This window comes from Aedes albopictus, chromosome 3 (genome assembly GCF_035046485.1).
Source record: "Aedes albopictus strain Foshan chromosome 3, AalbF5, whole genome shotgun sequence".
Taxonomy (NCBI): Eukaryota; Metazoa; Arthropoda; class Insecta; order Diptera; family Culicidae; genus Aedes; species Aedes albopictus.
In genome coordinates, this window is record NC_085138.1 from 195,352,699 (window position 1) to 195,371,114 (window position 18,416).

The 18,416-nt window shown below is 40.8% G+C and overlaps 1 protein-coding gene across 4 annotated transcripts in view; it reads right to left on the reverse strand.

Annotated features, from left to right (window-relative positions):
• Positions 1-18,416, reverse strand: part of LOC115261430 (uncharacterized) — a 129,845-nt gene that overhangs the window by 33,573 nt on the left and 77,856 nt on the right. Inside the window, exon 3 of one of the 4 annotated variants that reach the window (XM_062857201.1) lies at positions 1,263-2,242. The exons of the other annotated variants lie outside the window; for them this stretch is intronic. Within the exon in view, the coding sequence (XP_062713185.1) occupies positions 2,055-2,242 (188 nt within the window). The 3' untranslated portion in view covers positions 1,263-2,054. Of the gene's footprint in view, positions 1-1,262; positions 2,243-18,416 lie in introns of those variants that run through there. 4 annotated transcript variants of the gene reach the window in all.

Genomic DNA, 18,416 nt, shown 5'->3' on the forward strand with positions numbered 1-18,416 from the left:
TCGTACTTTCCAGTGCGAACTAAAGCGTATAAATAAGGAGCTAAACTACAAAAAAGGTGATAAACCTTATTGCCTTTCAGCTCTCACCGATGCTATCTCATAAAATGAGAATGGGATCCAAAAAGGAGAAGCCACAACATTCCATTCGGTCCGTTCCTTTACACGACCCACAGTGGATACAGTTCCGGATCGGTGCATCTCTCATGATGCAACATTGTATCGCGGAACTGGTTTTTGGCGTATAGAGTGACGACGAGGATGATGTTGCTTAGTTGCCTGGCTTGCTTACCCACACACAACAATGCAACAACGCAACGTTAGAACCAGAATGCTGCTCTCCGATCCGGCTTTCTTCGACGGTGTATCGTACTATCACCACTACTGCACACCAACACAGCCGACTGAACTGGAGACCCGACCACGATCGATGGCGGCCGCCAAAGTTGCAAATTAAGTTTTAAATTTTTCGCAAAAATGCTAATCAAGTGGCAATGCAATCAAGAATTAATCGCTCCTCACCGCTTCTCTTCTCGTGAAGCCGCGTGGTATCCTTAGCGGGGCTTTCCACTCGTTAACCATCAAAGCACCACACAGTGGTCGCATTCCGCAGAAAAGTGGACGAAAACAATTCAAGAGTGACATGAAGTTAGTTAAGAGTTGACTAAGGAGATAAAAAGAATATGGCACAACACACAACGAAGGCAGGGTAACGTGCAATACAGACGCGTCTGGCGACTGAAACAACAGATGCCGCCTCATCATACGCGCAGAACCTCGAGACAGTGTTGCCGGACGAGAGCTAGCTACATGAGGCCCCATCGCCCAGGGAAATGTAATGCGACGAGCAGGGCTAAACAACTAGTAAGCGGAACTGAACACGAAAGGATTTGGCTAGGGAATAACATTACGATAGACGGCAATACCAACAAGTCAGTGAGTCAGTGACGGGGTACAGAAGAAATGGCGGTCAAAAAAGATTCACCCCCGCATAAAGCTTTCGTACATGGTGCACGAAAAGCTTATAAGACCGGTACTGCCGTGAATCGCAAGTCAGTCCCATATGTAAAAAGTAGGCATTGAGAAAATGGACTCTGAAGTTTTCAAATTCGATTTCTATGTGAAACTTCAAAAAATTGCCGTGAGTTAAAAACTTGCACGATCATCATGAAACTTTCACACATTGCTTCAAACATGAAAACGTAAGAGTGAAAAATATAAAACTGGCTTGTGCAGTGTTAGGTTTTGAACTGGAGGGTACACTAATTCGTAATGGGACTGACTTGCGATTACAATTTATTATGGGACAATCTGACTTGATGTTGTTTTTTAATTTTACTGAACAAACTATATATTTTCATTCACGCAGCTGAAAGGCCATCCGAAGAAAGACCGAAAACGGCCATTAACTCATTTTTGCCCAAAATGCATATGGGACTGACTTGTGATTCACGGCAGGGTAGTCCTCTAAAGACACGAAACATGAGCCATGCTTGAGGGGGAGCTTCAGGCACTCGGAGTTTCCGATCGACGCGTGCTAAGGATGATCTTCGGCGGTATGCAGGAGAACAGTGTATGTCTGAGAAGGACAACCACGAACTCACTGCACTCTAGGGCAAATCCAGCATCTAGAAGTTTGCCAAAGCCGGAAGAAAGTCGGATAACAACCCTGCAAATTTGGTGTTCGCTACTGATTCGGTTGTAATCTGGGCGTGGCCGATGATGAGGAGCGGCAGGTAATGTACTTATCCTAAACGTTAAGTAGTGAAAATAAATATACTTAAGATTATTACCTTCTGAAGATAAGCACATTAAATGTTTTAGTCTTTCCATCAGCCCTCAGACCACTCTGTACATCGGCGACTTAGCAGACCCGGACAGATGATGCGACCGAACAAGCGGAAAAGCACGTCAAGGCTTGAAAAATCGTACTTTAAATTCATAATTTGAGCCAACCGGTGCGTGGTGCGGCGGTGTAGAGAGGCTATAAAAATATGGGTTAAGTTTTCGTAGTTACGCCCGTAATTGCGGTGTAATTAACTTTCTGGTGCTTTGTTTTAGGCTTTCCTGCTGCTGCTTCTTCTGCCCTTGCTGGCTGTTGCGCGTTGCGCCTCGGTCGGTGATTGATGTTGTCGTGCACAACAAGGCGCGTTCATAAAGGAAAAACAAGGATATTTGAAAAAAAAAAACCCGAACGTAAGCTGCACCAGCAGTTCTGGCAGTAGGTAAGGAAAGGCCGACGAACCTGGAAGAGAGAGAGAAAAACGGACAGAGGTTAGCATTTCCGTTGCAGGAGGACGACGATGACGATAAGTTAACAGATAGCGGTTGGTGTAAAAATTGACACACGCATCACTTGAGTCGCGGCAGCAGCGGCGCATGTGGGTTATATTAACAGCTGGCGCAGGGGAACAACCCGTAATATGCGACTGGCGCCAGCGTGAGTGCCTGGCGCTGGCCAAGTGAAGGCAGTGCACTGCCCTGGTGGACATGTGTGTAGGTATGGAAAGCAGTTTTTGGAAAACCGGTGATCGGGACTGGTGAGGTGGAAATCAAGGTGCGAATGGATAACACAACCTGCGAGCTGGTGCCATTTCAATACACCTTGTCTGAAATTTTAGTCGTAAGACCGCATGGGTCATTGAACGTGGGAATTGAAAATTATTTCAGTTGTTATATATTTAAGTGGGATAAAGTTTTATAATACAGTGAAACCCCTAGGATCTCAATGAATGTGGTAGTTAATCCAAAAAATCAAGTGAAAGATTTGAATCAATGAACAATTAACATACCAATAAAGAATGATCTAAACTTAAGTTTAATTAGATAGCCAAGGGCTGAAAGTTTCTATAATAAAGCTAAATCAATCGATCAATTTAATTCATTGGTTTGTATAAATAAAAAGTAGTAAACTTGGGTTTACTACATTTTAGGTAGTACTACTTGTGGGTGGAACATGTTCGTGTGAATAAAAACTATTTTACAGCACTAAAACTTTCAAACAAACTTTTATTAAAATTCGTCAATTGTTGAATGGTTAGTACTGATAATTTTGTTTCCATTAGTTTTTCCGTGCATAAGTTTAGCTAAAAACATCCAGAGAACGCCTAGATCCACTAATTCCTTATAGTTCGCGACATAGTATAGCGACAACACACCCAAATGATAAGGAAGCGCCTCATTTGAAGAGAGCTCTGGTTGACTGAAATCGCTTCAAATATGAATAGAAACAAAAATGTCTGAAAAGATTTGTTTGATAAAGTTCACATGAATTGGTTGAATTTTTGGCAAGACTGTTCGGTGAGATTCAAGGGGATTTCAAGAGAGCTTCAGGTCATGTTCAGAAGGATATCAAGCTGTTTCAGGATTTCAGGTGATATCAGGAATAAATCTCCTGGAGTGCCCCTAAAACACCTTTGAGACCCCCTGAAACCTCTTAAAACTCTAGAGCGCTCATGAAACCTTCTAAAAGCACATTTGAACATTTTTGAAATCCCCTGGAATACCCATGGGAACTGCCTGAACTATTTGGAAATCCTTTGAAAACCCCTGGATCGCTCCTGAAACCCCCTGGAACGCCCTGAAATGCCCCTGGAACCCCCTTAACCCTCTGAGACCCTTCGGAACATCCCTGGAACGCCCTTAAAACCATTTGAAAACGTTCCTGAAGCTCTCTGGAACATCCCTGTAGCATACCTGAAACGCCCCTGAAACCTGAAATTTCTGTTCAGATTTCTTCCGAAATTTGCTGTTCCTCTTTAAATTTCTTGAGGATTATTAGAATTTCTTTAAGGATTTTTCAAGGAATTTCTTCCAAGTTCCAGGGGTTTTCTCCGATTTGTTCCGAGAGGTCTTTCCGGCATTTTTCGGTGTTCTTTCCGGATTTCTGAGAGTTGTTCCTGTGATTTCTAACGGAGCTCTATCTAGATCATCTTCAGGAGTTTTCTTCCAGAGGTTCTTGAGGGAATCCTTCCGGAGGCACCAAGAAAACTCTCCCTCAAACTTTCTTTTGGCATTTTTCTTCGTGGTTTTCCAAAAAAATTTTCAACTGTTTCAACCAGAGCCGGAACTCGTAGCGTAGTGGTTACACGTTCACTTCATAAGTGGATGGTCATGGGTTCGATCCCAGCCTCGGCACTTGTAATTTTTTATCAGTTGCTCTTCCCCCCGAGAGCAGCTGACACCTGACCCTCTTCTGAGCATATGCTCTAACGGACCCGGAAACTTGGATATCGGCTACCGGCAACTCATAATGGACCCCCAATCGCACTCGAGAAGGAACAAGAGCTACATATCAACATCCTCGTGCTCATCATTCTACCCATGGACAGGGTAGAACAGTGACAGCAGCGCAACGGCAACCACTTCGATATTCGATATCTACTTCTAATTCTAATTAGCATAGAATACATTTAGGCGGTGTACAAAGTGTATTTGCAGCCGCCAATTTAAATCGCTCACGCAGTGTCCTAGTGGACAAAGGAGCTGTAAATTAGGGAAAGTGGTTGAAGAATAAAAAAAACTGTTTCCGAGATTTTTGCGATACTTCTGTAGCACTTCTTTCAGGGATTCTCCCAAAGAAGGGAAAGCAATGGAGGGTTGCAGAGATGATTTTACATGGGTTTCAAAAGTAAAGGGGACTTGGGGTTTTTGGTGGGTTTCAGAGGGTTTGAAAAGGGTTTTGGGCGAGTTCCATGAAAATTTTAAGGGCATTTCATGAGGTTTCAGGGTGGATCAGGGGGCTCCATAGGGATTTCAAAAAAAAAAATCCCCTAAAACTTCCTGAAACCCCTCTAGAATCTTCCTGAAGCGAAACCAAAGCTCACTGAAATTTTAATTAAAGCCCTCTCCGTTGGAACCCCTTCACATACCACTGAAACTCCGCCCTTTCAGGCTCCCCTGAAACTCTTAAATCCCCTGGACACCATCTCAAGCCCTCAGGGACAAAATATTTTCTCGAGAATCAAGTTCCCTCATTAAAATCACTGAGGTAATTTATGCACAAAATACCCTCTTTTTACGCCTTTTTACTCAGGACAAGAACAATTTCCGGAGGGATTTTGGGAAAAATCTTTAGAACAAACAATTACGAGAAAAGAAAGAAAAACACAGAAAGAATTCGCGGAAAGAACTCCATGAGAAATATCACAAATGACTATCCTAGAGCAAAAATTAGCTAAAAAACTGTAAAAACTAATACGTTGCTCACTGCTGCAATCTATACAACTAATTGCTGCAATAATTACTATCTGTCAGGGATTATTTTCGTAAGTAATTTGCACTCAAACGTTATAAATGCGATCGTAGCGCCATCTCCAAATGGTTGCCAGTCATGTTTCCTTATTAAAATGATGGAAATGTTAACAATCATTCTTATAAAAATCATAAAAGGAACTATCAATGAATCCTGGTAGACATCGATCTTGGAAGAAAGTCCATGATTAGTTCTGAAAAACTCTTAGAGACATTCTAAGATCAAATTTGGAAGAAATCTTATAAGATAAATTCCAGGAGAAATTCCGAAGGAAATCACAAGTCGAACTTCAAGAGAGAACTCTTAAGAAATACTTCAGGAGAAACTTTGGACAAAACCTCACGATAAGTTCATGAAGCAATGTCAGAAATAACTCTGGAAGAAATCCCGGGAGGGATCCTGGAAGCGATAACGCTAAAAGCTCCAGAAAGAATTCCGGGTTGAACTCCCATGAAAAAGTCTTGAAAACCCCATCACTATTTTTAGTGAAAATCGCAGGAATAACTCTTATACAAATTCTGGGAAAAATCGTACGAATACGAAAATTTAGTGGTTGTAAAATGTAAAAAAATGTCATTTGATTATTTGCCTATTTTACTGCCCCCAGCAAGAAATGTTCAATGACGATATCGTTATTTCACTATAAATAATTAACATTATTGAACGTTTGTGTTTACGGATGCATTAAAAATGGTAGAAATAGAAAATGTCATGACATTTTCTCCATGACATTTCCGTGACATTTAACAACCCTGGGAGAGATCTCGGGAAGAATATTTGAAAAAATCTCTGAACACTAGCAAAATGTGAAAAATAATAAAAGAATCTCGGGAGGAACTCTAGAAGAAAACCCGTAACAACATCTGAGACATACCCTGGGAGAAACTCCTGTAGAAATCCCGGTATAAACCCTGGGAAAATCTCATTAACATTTTTTTGGAGAAGACGCAAGACGAATTCTGGTACAAATTTCGCGAGAAATCAGATGAAATCGATCGGAATCCAGCAATCCAGGAAGTTTCTCACGGAGGAAATCTATCAGGAAGAATTACTGAAATGTTGGGAAAATGTCGGTAGGAATGTGAAAGAACCTCCGAGAGAAATCAAATGTAGAATACTGAGAAAAATGTCGTGAAAAGGAACGATTTTTTGGAGAAATCCAGGAAGGAACTATACAAAAGGTCCAGAAAGAATCCCTGATAGAATTTCTGGAAAAATTCTTGTGGAGGAAGACTATATGTTCGAAAACTTTTCTATTCATACCAACTATGTAGTGAGCTGTGTGGAGTAGATACTACAAGTAGTAAAGTTCGCTACTTTTTATTCATACGACCCATTTTTTTTTATTGTTCGAAAATTTTGCTTAAGCATTTTTTATGACCAAAAAGGACAATTTGTATCATCAGTTGGTAATTTTGACTCTAGCCTTACTTGTCTGAAAGGCCTAAGAAAAAATCATAGAAAAATTTTGTTCGTTAGATTAGCGCCTCTAACGAAGTGAGGAGTAGGTTGTCCCAAAAATTGCACATAGTCGAAAAGCTTGGGGGCTCACCCTGCAAATGATGGCTAAGGGTGTGAGAAACAAACTTTTGTATGACGGCAACTTTCAGAAATGACGTTTAGAGGTCGCCCCGGCGAGATAATTGAAAAATGGCCATTTTTCGTAATAAATTTCATACAAATATTTTTTACCGTACAAAAATTGGCAATACCCACTATTTTTATATTTTTTACAGCTTGATATAGATCCAAACTACCTGGGAAAAATAATTAACGACATGTTTTGCAGGTGACCTTTTGATACTGAATTTTTGAATTTACTAAAATTTGCCATTTCTTTTATATACTGTGCATTTTACCCATCATAAAAAGTATCTGAATCTAATTCTGATTTAAAACAATTTCCATAAAAAGATAGGAAATTTTATGAGGAAAAACTTTGCCGAAGACAGCATTGCGTTTTTTCTATCCGTTTTAGAGTTATTCACGATTTACTATTTGAAGAAATTTTGATTTTTAGGTATTTTTTTTTAAATCACAAAAGAACTGCCCGAAAACACATACAAAGTAAAAAATCAAGTATACTCAACAAGTTTTTGTCTTCATTGTGTTTAGGAATTACGGTGGCATCATTTATTGAATTTTTGTTTCCGTTGACAAATCCATTTTCTTTGATATAGAAAGGTATCTACTAGCGAGAAACTTTATCATTGGGTACCATTTTGAGATGCCTCAGTAGGCCATGGCATATTTAACGGTTATGTACTGACAATGGTTTATACGAGCATAATACACAATCAAACGCACGACACATTTTCTATATCATTTAGAAGGTGATACATTCCGCAAAACATGCCGTTTTGGTTTTCATTGAAGTTGTTCAAATCGTTCAAAGACATGAATAAATCGTTCTAGTAGTCCCTATCATGTTAATCAACATATAGGACGATAAAAATGACGTCACTTGTTTACGTCCAAAACTGTTGTTTACCAATACTAGCCTACCTTGTCTTATTGTATGCCGTGTATGTGTAATGGTAATCAAATTGTTCTAACCTTGGATAACATTACGTTAACTCGCTGGTTCATCTTATCCCACCCGTTTCAATTTGCCTCGGTGTGTCTTATTTTCGGTGTTGATAAGATAGTTCAAGTCAGCAAATGTAAAAAAAGACATGCTCTGCTTTTTAGAATGTCTTGAATTGGAACTTAGTATCTAAAAATTGGTACCTAATCTTACGCAAAATGTTCGTAATCGCGATTTGAATTTGGCATGGATCAACGTATTCGCCTTTATTCACTTTGCCACTGTTTCCTGGGCTGTTTCACTGATCCAGGACTCATACGTCTTCGCGTAGAAAAATAATTGAGAATAACGACAGGAAAGTAAGATAAACGCGAAAATATGTCTCAACATTTTGTGGAGAATATCTTCAAAAAATCAATAGGCAGTACGAAACTTGTCAAGAGAACTAGCTTTTTAATAAATTCTGCTAGTTAATTTTTATATGAAGGGAATGCATAACAAAAAAAAATCAATTATTGATGTCACCATAATTCCATAACACAATCGAGACAAAAACTTGTTGATCATACGTGATTTTTTACTTTGTATGTGTTTTTGAGAAGTTGTGACATTTTTAGAAAAAAATACCTAAAAATTCAAATTTCACCAAATAGTAAATTGTGAATAGCTCTCAAACGGATAGAAAAAACGCCATGCTGTCTTCGGCAAAGTTTTTCCTCATAAAATTTCCTATCTTTTTATTGGAATTTGTTTTAAATTAGCATTAGATTCAGATACTTTTTATGATGGGTCAAATGCACAGTATATAAAAAAATGACAAATTTTAGTAAATTCAAAAATTCAGTATCAAAAATTTACCTGCAAAACATGTCGTGAATTATTTTTCCCAGGTAGTTTGGATCTATATCAAGGTGTAAAAATATAAAAATAGTGGGTATTGCCAATTTTTGTACGGTAAAAAATATTTGTATGAAATTTATTACGAAAAATGTTCATTTTTCAAAAATCTCGCCGGGGCGACCTCTAAACGTCATTTCTGAAAGTTGCCGTCATACAAAAGTTTGTTTCTAACACCCTTAGCTATCATTTGCAGAGTGAGCCCCCAAGCTTTTTGACCATGTGCAATTTTGGGACAACCTAGTGAGGAGGCTGAACCCTTGCATTTTTTTTCTGCATAATAATAAAATTATCACCTCTTATGTGTGCATATATATTGTTTATCTGGTTCCCGGTTGGAAACAAGGCAAACATTCAATTTTCGTCCACAAGTGTCACAACATTTTCGCGACTAGTGCGCTGTGTTGATGATGACAAGGAGAAAGAAGCGTACTACTTTCAAAATGATTTAGAAAACATCGCGAGTCGGGTCACGTCGCGCACCACGGGTCAGTTGTGCGACGTCCGGATTGGTGACGAAGCGACAATATTTCTGGAGCAACATTTGAAAAGGGCATATAAGCATTGGTAAACAATGACTTCACACGGGGCCCTTTTCAAATGTTGCTCCAGATTTGATATGGAGTTCACCTCAGAGTTGCACTCTGTCACTTTCAATGGTAAGCAAATCGTTGATTTTGAGTCGCCCTGCGATCCTAGTCAGCGTGCGCTCTATTGAGGCACCGTCACTTGCCTTGTTCCATCAGAACTGGGCTGACTGTGATGGTGTGTGGAAATCACTGATATGCCATCTTTAAAATTCGTTTAAAAATCCAGATAAAGATTTACCAGGATGACATTTTAATATGACAGTAGACGATCAGTAGCCGAAGCGAAAAGACACTTTTGTTTATCCGCTGCACTGAGAGTTAGATTCTTCTTTTTTCTGGCTGTTTTCCTAGCTGTGCTTTGGCTATCCTGTAGCACAGGAAAAATGTCGAACGGAATCATCAAGAACACTTTGGTATTCCAGTTCCCGGAGGGTGCGGCAGGTCCCACTTTGGTGGAGATCGCCCGCTTTGTGAAAGCCTTCGATGCAGACAAGCGGACAATGGAGTCAAGCTACAAGATCTCCGATGAACGGGTTATCTGCATCAAGTTCAAAACAGAGGCTGCTATGAAGGAGGCGCTACTGCAGAACCCGGAGCTACATACGTTCCAGTACTCCAATGGCGACACAGTGCAAGTACGAATGACGGTGGCTGGAGGATGCATACTAGAGTGGGTCAACGTTGTATGGAGAAACTTCAAATTTGATCGTATCAACCCGGAACAAAGCTTTTTCAATCTATATTAGCGCCCAAAATAACTGTGCAAAATTTGGGAGCGATTGGTTGCGTCCCCGTATTCCGCATTGCGATTGAAATTTGTATGGAATTTAGTATGGGAAAACGTACTTTTTTGCATTTTACTTATAAGTTGAATTCTTTTGTCTAATACCATGTAACTAATGACGTTAAAGTATAGCCTAGGATATGCCGAAAAACTTTGCCGAAGACCGCAAAGTGATCCGACGCTTGTGAAAAAAGTTATTCGCCTGGTAACTTGGGCCAAAAATTGAGATTTTATTATTGATGTTATTCCTTTACATGTTAAATGTTAAGCACCACCGGGCAATCTATACGTTATAACTTTTTTCACAAGCATCGGATCACTTTGCGGTCTTCGGCAAAGTTTTTTGACACATCGTAGGCTATACTTCAACGTTATTAGTTAGATCGTTTTAGACGAAAAATTTCAATTTATGGGAAAAATGCAAAAAAGCACGTTTTCTCATACTAAATTCCATACAAATTTCAATCGCAATGCGGAATACGGGGAAGCAACCAATCGCTCCCAAATTTTGCACAGTTGTTTTGGTCGCTAAGAGGAATCGAAAAAGCTTTGTTCCAAAAAATCGACTTTGTTGACCCAGTCTAGCATACGTTACGTGCGTGTCTTTGACTTGCCGCCCGAGATATCTGAGCTGGACGTATCGTTGGTGCTCGGGAGATATGGTACGGTGAAACGTATGACCAGAGAGAGGTTTCCGGCGGAGTTCGAATTGGACCTCTTTACCGGTGTCCGAGGGATCGATATGGACATTAAAAAGGAGATACCATCAACCCTGTACGTCGCGAATCGAAGAGCTAGGGTGTATTACGAAGGACTGAAGCAGCGGTGCTTTTTGTGCAAGGAGGAGGGCCATCTGAAGGCAGACTGCCCCCAAAATAAACGACGTTTACCAGAAAGTGGTGCATCCGGGGTGGCAGTATCACCAAGCGAGAAACCAGTAACCAGCAAGAATACATACGCCGGTGCAGTGATCGGAACCGCGGCATCAAGCAAAATCAGCGAAGAACCCCAGTTGTCAATGGTGAAACTGGTATCGGCGAAGGATGACGGCGTGGCGCAGAGGGTGGTGGATGGGAGCTCCTTAACCGTCCGTGTGCCAGAGGACCGGGAGTCTGAGGCTGATTCCAAGGCAAACACTGACGAGGAACCAGACAGAACAGACGAGCTCACTGCGGAGGACAACGAGCGAACCAACAAAATACCTCTCACAGCAAGCAGCAAATCCGGGTCCGACGATGGTGGTGTCATGTTTGTTACAGTTGACCGATCCAGAAAGACTCGTAAACAGAAGCGGTGTGACGAAGATGCGGAAAGGCCGAATCCACTGGCAGTAATTGCAGCTGCGGTGCGAAGCGATGAACGGATCACCAGGTCAAAGTCCAGACGCCAGCAGGAGGAGCGATCGCGATCGCGAATTGGTGTGAAGGTGAGTCTCTCCAATGCTGCAACCGATAAATGCTGATTCTGACATATGTCAATCAACATTAAACGATACTTCGAGTCGCTGTCTACTCGAAACTCGAATCTCGTATACAACATTGAATGCAAGTGACATGAACTTTGTGAGAAATATTTCTACGGTCAATATTAATGCGATAACAGTGTGCTCCAAAAAAGAATTGCTAAGAGATTTTGTGGTACAAAACGACGTGGATATTGTACTACTACAAGAAGTTGCGTTTGACGACTTTTGTTTCATCCCTTCACATCACGCGATTGTTAACCGTAGCGATGCGAATGTTGGAACAGCGATACTTATAAGAAAAACTATTCCATTTGAGCAGATCATAATGTGTCTCACCGGCTGACTCATTTCCGTGGTTATCGGTGGTCTCAACGTCATTAATGTTTATGGGCACTCGGGATCGCAACATAGTGCTGAGCGAGATGATTTGTTCCAGAACACTATTGCTCCGCATCTGAATAAGGGACAGCAGATTCTAATAGGGGGCGACTTCAACTGTATATTGGATGCAGTTGATTGTAGAGGGAAGTACAAACCCTTCTCAAAAGGACTACGCAATCTCATTAATTTGTTCCAACTCGAGGACCTTGGGTTGAAAAATCGGGATTACACCTTCTTGCGACTTAATACGGCATCTCGTCTGGATAGGTTCTACGGTGGTAAAGACTTCGTTCGACAAGTTAAAAAGTACGTTACAATGCCAGTTCCATTTTCTGATCACCACGCAGTAGTACTCAAATTCGAAGTCAGCTCCCAAAATATTCCTCCGGCTATGGGTAGAGGATATTGAAAAATAAATGCTTCTTTGCTAGCAGATGATGAGACATCTGAGGAATTTGCTCAAGTATTTGCCAGTCTAAAGCAAAGACGCAAGCATGCAGTTAGCTTTTCGGAATGGTGGTCGTACGACTTTAAGAACAAAGTGAAAAGTTTCTACAAGTCCAAAGCCTTTGAATTCAACCGAGCTCATGCAATAAAGAAAGGAAGTTGCTACAGTCAGTTGAATGACTTAATGCGACAGCAGTCTGATGGCTTGGACGTACAAGAGAAGATGAGCAGTGTAAAGTCAGTACTTGTAGGACTGGAAGAGCAACGTTTGGCAAGCCTTCTTAATAAGGTGCAGCCATCTACCATGCTCGAGAGTGAGAAATTAAGCATATATCAGGTGTCTCGCGTTATGAAGCGCGGGTTTATTACGCCACAGCTGACAATTGAAACTCCGGAAGGATACACAACTAAACAAGCGGTGCACGATCACTTCGAAAAACAGTTCAGTAAACCACAAGAGCAACAAAGATCAGCTTATTCCGCCTTGAACCATATCAACAAACTGCTACCACAAAACATGGGAAACAACCTAATGTCGCCAATAGGAGAACAGGAGCTACTTGCAACAATCAAAAGCGCAACAAGGAAAAAAGCTCCTGGGCCTGACGGACTTACCTATGAGTTCTACGAAAGGCACTTCGAGCTGCTCAAACAGGATCTTTTGAAACTTTTCAATGGATTTTTGGACGGATCTATTACAATCCAAGAGAACTTTTCCAACGGAATCATCGTCTTGATCTTCAAGTCCGGGAATCGAAACGATCTACAGAATTACCGTCCAATCAGCCTTCTGAACACAGACTACAAAATTCTAGCGAAGTTATGTGCAAGAAGGCTCAAAGCATGTATGGAACTACTCATCGGAGAAGGACAAACAGCAGGACTTGAAGGAAAATCTTGTACACAAAACTTGGACAAGCTGAGAACGGTAGTTGCACGGGGTCAACAAAGCAAGCAAATAAAATTTGCGTTGCTGAGTTTAGATTTGCAGAAAGCGTTCGACTCTGTAGATCACACCAGGCTTTGGTGTGGCTGGCGAAATATCAACTTCCAGGACAGTTCATTGAGTTCGTACGAAAGCTGTATGGCAACGCATCGTCCCAAGTGTTGGTGAATGGTGCTCTAACAACATCGTTCAGGATTTTTCGTTCTGTACGTCAAGGGTGTCCATTATCTATGTTGCTGTTTTCACTCTACGTGGAACCTCTGATCCGGCAGCTGTACGATTCAACGATGAGACTAATGATAGAGGGAAGATTTTATAAGATAATGGCGTACGCTGATGACCTTACACTGATAGTAAGAAACAATGAAGAATTTGATCTTGTGATGTCTATAGTAACTGATTTTGCCATACAAGCAGCAATCCGAATAAATTTTCAAAAATCTGGATTCTTAAGGTTCAATAACTGCTCGTTAGGGCCCCAAATGATACAAGAGAAACAAGAATTCAAAATTCTAGGTATAATAATTAGAGATAATTATAAGGACATGATTAGGTCTAATTTTGATAAAGTGCTAAGAGCCTTCACAACTGCATGTCATAACCACAGTGCAAGAAACTTAAGTCTGATCGAAAGAGTAATGATTTTGAATACATACTTACTATCAAAACTGTGGTATGTGGCTCATATATTACCACCTAATAATTCGCACATAGCTGAAATTAAGAAAAGAACGGGCTACTTTCTATGGAATTCCTACTTCTTCAAAGTAAATAGGAATCAATTATATCTCGATTATAGTGAAGGGGGGATCAAACTTATAGACCCAGAGAGTCAGTGTAAGGCACTTTTTATTAGGAATATTTTGTATGACTGTGGTACGAAAACCAACCATTTCTTGCTAAAACATTGTAATATTAATTCATCCATAAACACAAAGAAATGGATCGAAGAAGCGAAAAAGCTTGAAAACCATTCATGTACTGAAAATAATAGGACATTGTATAATTACTTCATTGATGAACTAAAAACCCAACCCATTATACAACAAAAGTTTCCGCAACTCTGGTGGGACTGCATTTGGGAAAATATCAATCATTCCTTCCTCAGTCTGAAAACTAGGTCATTGCTTTACCTTATTTTCAATGATGTTATACCAAACAAAGCAAAAATGTACGATTATACTGATAGAGTTAACAATAATATTTGTGAAATATGCAACAAACCTGATACAAATATCCATAGAATTAAGGAATGCAGCAAGTCGGGAATTATATGGAACTGGATTACAAATATTATCAAACAAAAACTTAGGCTGAAATTAGGGTCACCAGACGAAATTTTGTATTACGGCATAACTAAGAAAAATCATTCTAAAAACGCTGCTCTCTACTTGGTAGCGGAGTCAATGGCATACAATATTCATCATTATAGAAACCCCAGCCTATTTTCGTTCCAAAAAATTATACGAGAAGCAAGGTGGAATAATAGGAAAATGTTTAGAACATTTTTCAGCACGTGTCTTAACATATGTTAAGCAGGTAACAATTGTTAAGATCTAAGATATTTGATGCCTAATTATTACCATTTATGTATATGAGGTACGATACATTATAAGGTTGTAGTTAGTATTTTAAGTAATGATCCGTAAATAAAAAGTTTTAAGTAAAAAAAAAAAAATATATGTGGTATAAAATAACAAGTTTTGCATGTTGGTCACAAAAAAAGTTTTAGTTTTGGCGAAACCCACTAAAATATCACAACAGTTGCAATGATTGTAATCTAGAGTGCTGGTCAATATCAGGTCGCACCCTGTCATTGCCGTTTCGATATTGAACGGCCTGGAGTGATAGTGATGATTGTGCAATATCAGTAGTCACCTGATAAGACTGATATTGCGCAACTCTGGTTCACCTATACAATGTTTGACTACTTATCCTTTTGTTGCACCACTGTACCCACTCATCATCCCAAAGTAAAGCAACAATCAGTTGCACTCGTTAAAAAATCAAGTCACTTGATTTCACCAGAATTAAATCCTTGACATTTCTCGAATAGTTTTTGGTATCCCTTTCTCTCATTATACGCATTTTTCAGGTTTGCGGTCTTCCCATCTTCTTGCCCGAGAGTCGTGCGCAATCCTTTCTCAGCCATAAACTTTCAACCTGATTGCACGACGGTGTGCGGTGTTCTTCTCAGGCCTGAGCAGGGCACATTCCTGATTTCTTATTCTTGATGCTCTGCTCTGTTGCTGCAGCTGCTGAAGTGCAAACTGCAGCAGTACTACTCCCAAGTCCCGACAACTGGCCCCGGAGTCCGGTCCGAGATGCTCGCTGGAAATCATGTGGTGCCAAAAAAGAAATACAGTTTATAAGAGCTGCCAACCAAGCGATTGCGAGAGCTCTCGGTCCTCGACGGACGATGCGATGGTGCAGGGCAGAAGGAGATAAAAATTCCTTTCCGAACTCGATCGGGCACTGATCCCGGGAAGACGACGAAGGATCACATGTGAATGGAACGAAAATCGTCAGCTTTCGATGATGCCAGCAATCGATTAGTCTCAAAGGTGTGTTTTTTTTGCGGAGAAAAAAGTTGATCCGGATGCTTATCTGCAAATCGGATTAAACGTATCTTTGTGGAAAATAGTTTAGGGATTTTTTGAACCTAAATTTCATCCGAGGCATGACACGTTAAAGTATTATTAATACTTAGGATGGATCATAGGTACATAGGATACACAGAGTTGTCACATGCTCGAGTTTTTACATTATGGGTTGTTGATTATTTGTCTAGATGAAATTCCATAAGTGATACGAATAATCTCATAGGGTCTCATAGGATCCATTTTAAGCACTTTACGCTGTAGCTCAATCAATTTTATAACAATTAAATTTATATTTTGAATACGGTGAGAAAAAGTTGTAAACAAACATTTATTTCATTTAGTATAAATTTGACTGAGTTATAGCGGAAAGTGCGCAAAATAGGTCCGAGGATACACAGCTAAGTATCGCGGTTTATTAAAAAATGAAACTGAAGATAGTTGGGTACAGTCAGATTCCATATAAGATCACTAACTTATGTAAACGATTGAATAATGAGTTCTTTAGGGAGGTCTAACAACCTCTTTTAGGAACTTAGGAATGTAAAATATTTGCCAGACGTCTGCGGCTCATCCGCAGATGACTCACCTCAGCTTGATGAAACATGATCCCTCGTGCTTCTGTAAGTTCAACCAGAGCCGAGGCCATCCGTCTCTGAGTCACCTGAGGATGAGGAGTGAGCCTTCAGGAATCCAAACGAACACGAAGAATCATTCTCTTTGCATTCCAGCAACGAACGTTGCGTACGAGGTGGACTGGTTGGTGGTATTCAAATTCCTCAAGTTCGACCAATCCGCAAACTTCGCTCTCGTCGGTGTGTGAAGAGGCGCATTTTCGTCGAACTGGTGCGCTGGCTGGTAACTATAACATCAATCAGATTAAGTAATTATACTCCCTGTCAGTTTGTGTTCCGTTTACCCGGGCCCCGAAAAGCAATGATAATTGAATCTCGGTTTGAAACTGGTTCGATTATTATCTCATCACTCAAAGACCGAATACCTCTCTCGACTCGAGCTGTGGCTAGACGGGGTGCGTCTTTAACGTGCCGCAGAGAGCAAAGAGCGCAGAACCGGCAGGACGTTGCCTTGGTTGTACGCAGCGCTTCGCGCGCTGCACAGTGGGTCAGACGTGGAAAATTTGCGGACAGAAATGGTCTTTTTCTTTTTTTAATTTTAATCACTTAACCCAATTTACATCTCTATTGCACACTAGGACACTACGCGAGCGATTGCAATTGACAGCAGCACTTACTGTTTGTGCAGCGCCTAAATGTATTCAACTTTAACTTTCAATTTTTACTTATCTACTAACTTATCTACTAATGCATGGTAGAATGATGAACACGTGAGTTGTTTTTTTTCCAGTTCCATTGAGGGTCCAATAACAGTCGACGTTCGCTGATATCCAGGAATCTGGGTCCGTCAGAGCCATGGATTCAGAAGAGTATCAGTAACAGCTCTTCTGTGGGGGGAAAATTGCAAGTGCCAGGGCTGGTAAGCGAACCCATGACCATCATGCTTATTAAAGGTCCCATTAGACATGACAAATATTTGGCCAAACAAGCCCAACAAATGACCAACACAACGTAAATCATGGCAACCTCGGATGAATGTCGGGCTACAATGGCAAAAATTTGTCATTATGACAAACAGTCTAATGGCCCCTTAAGCAAACGTGTGACCAATTGCGCCACGAGCCGAACTAGTCACCCTCAACTTACTTAAGCTTGAGCTTGATTGACCGCCCGTAGATGCTACTCCAGTATCGCCAGACCAGCTACACTCACACAAGGAACCAATGAGATTTCTGCCGGGGACTAGCAGGCATCTCTTCAGTGTGTGAGCGTTGGTGATCTTCTACGTCAGGTTGCAGGTCAATGTGGGGAAGGGTAAGATAGTGATGATTGCAATCGTTTGTATCCACATCTGACCGAATATATTTCTGCGCCAGCACAAATTTATGCGGATGTTGGAGTCTTGGTGGGAATTGGTTGGCAGAAGGTTCACACATTGGTGTGTAGATACCAGGGTAAGGTGATAGAATTGTGTGTTTTTATTATTTTGAAGATGTGCGGCACAGTTCGCTTGATTGCATAACTTGTAGGCGTTTTCTAATAGGACTGAGACACTGTGCTGTGAAGGTTTGGAAGGAAGGGAAACGGCTTTTTCAACCCGTTTCTGTTCTAGCGATGGATATGAACATGTGAATATACATGAGTTGTATATGTAGAGAGCAGAGAGAAAGTATATTGAAAGATACAAAGTAGGAGGAAAGGGACTGGCCAGGGATTGAACGCAGCACCTTCTGCATATAAATCAGAAGCGGTAGCCACTAGACCACCAAGCCCGTCTGAACTAGTCACCCTCAACTTAGTCTTGCTAAATTCATCGAAAATTTCCTTGACTTTACAAAAGTTGTCGTAACCATTTCCGACCCACAGTGCACTGTGGTCTGACTTTTGGATCTCTCAAGATGCACCGCCACCGCGCAGCCCGTGTGGTACCGAGCGAGGGGCGGAATTGCGCGA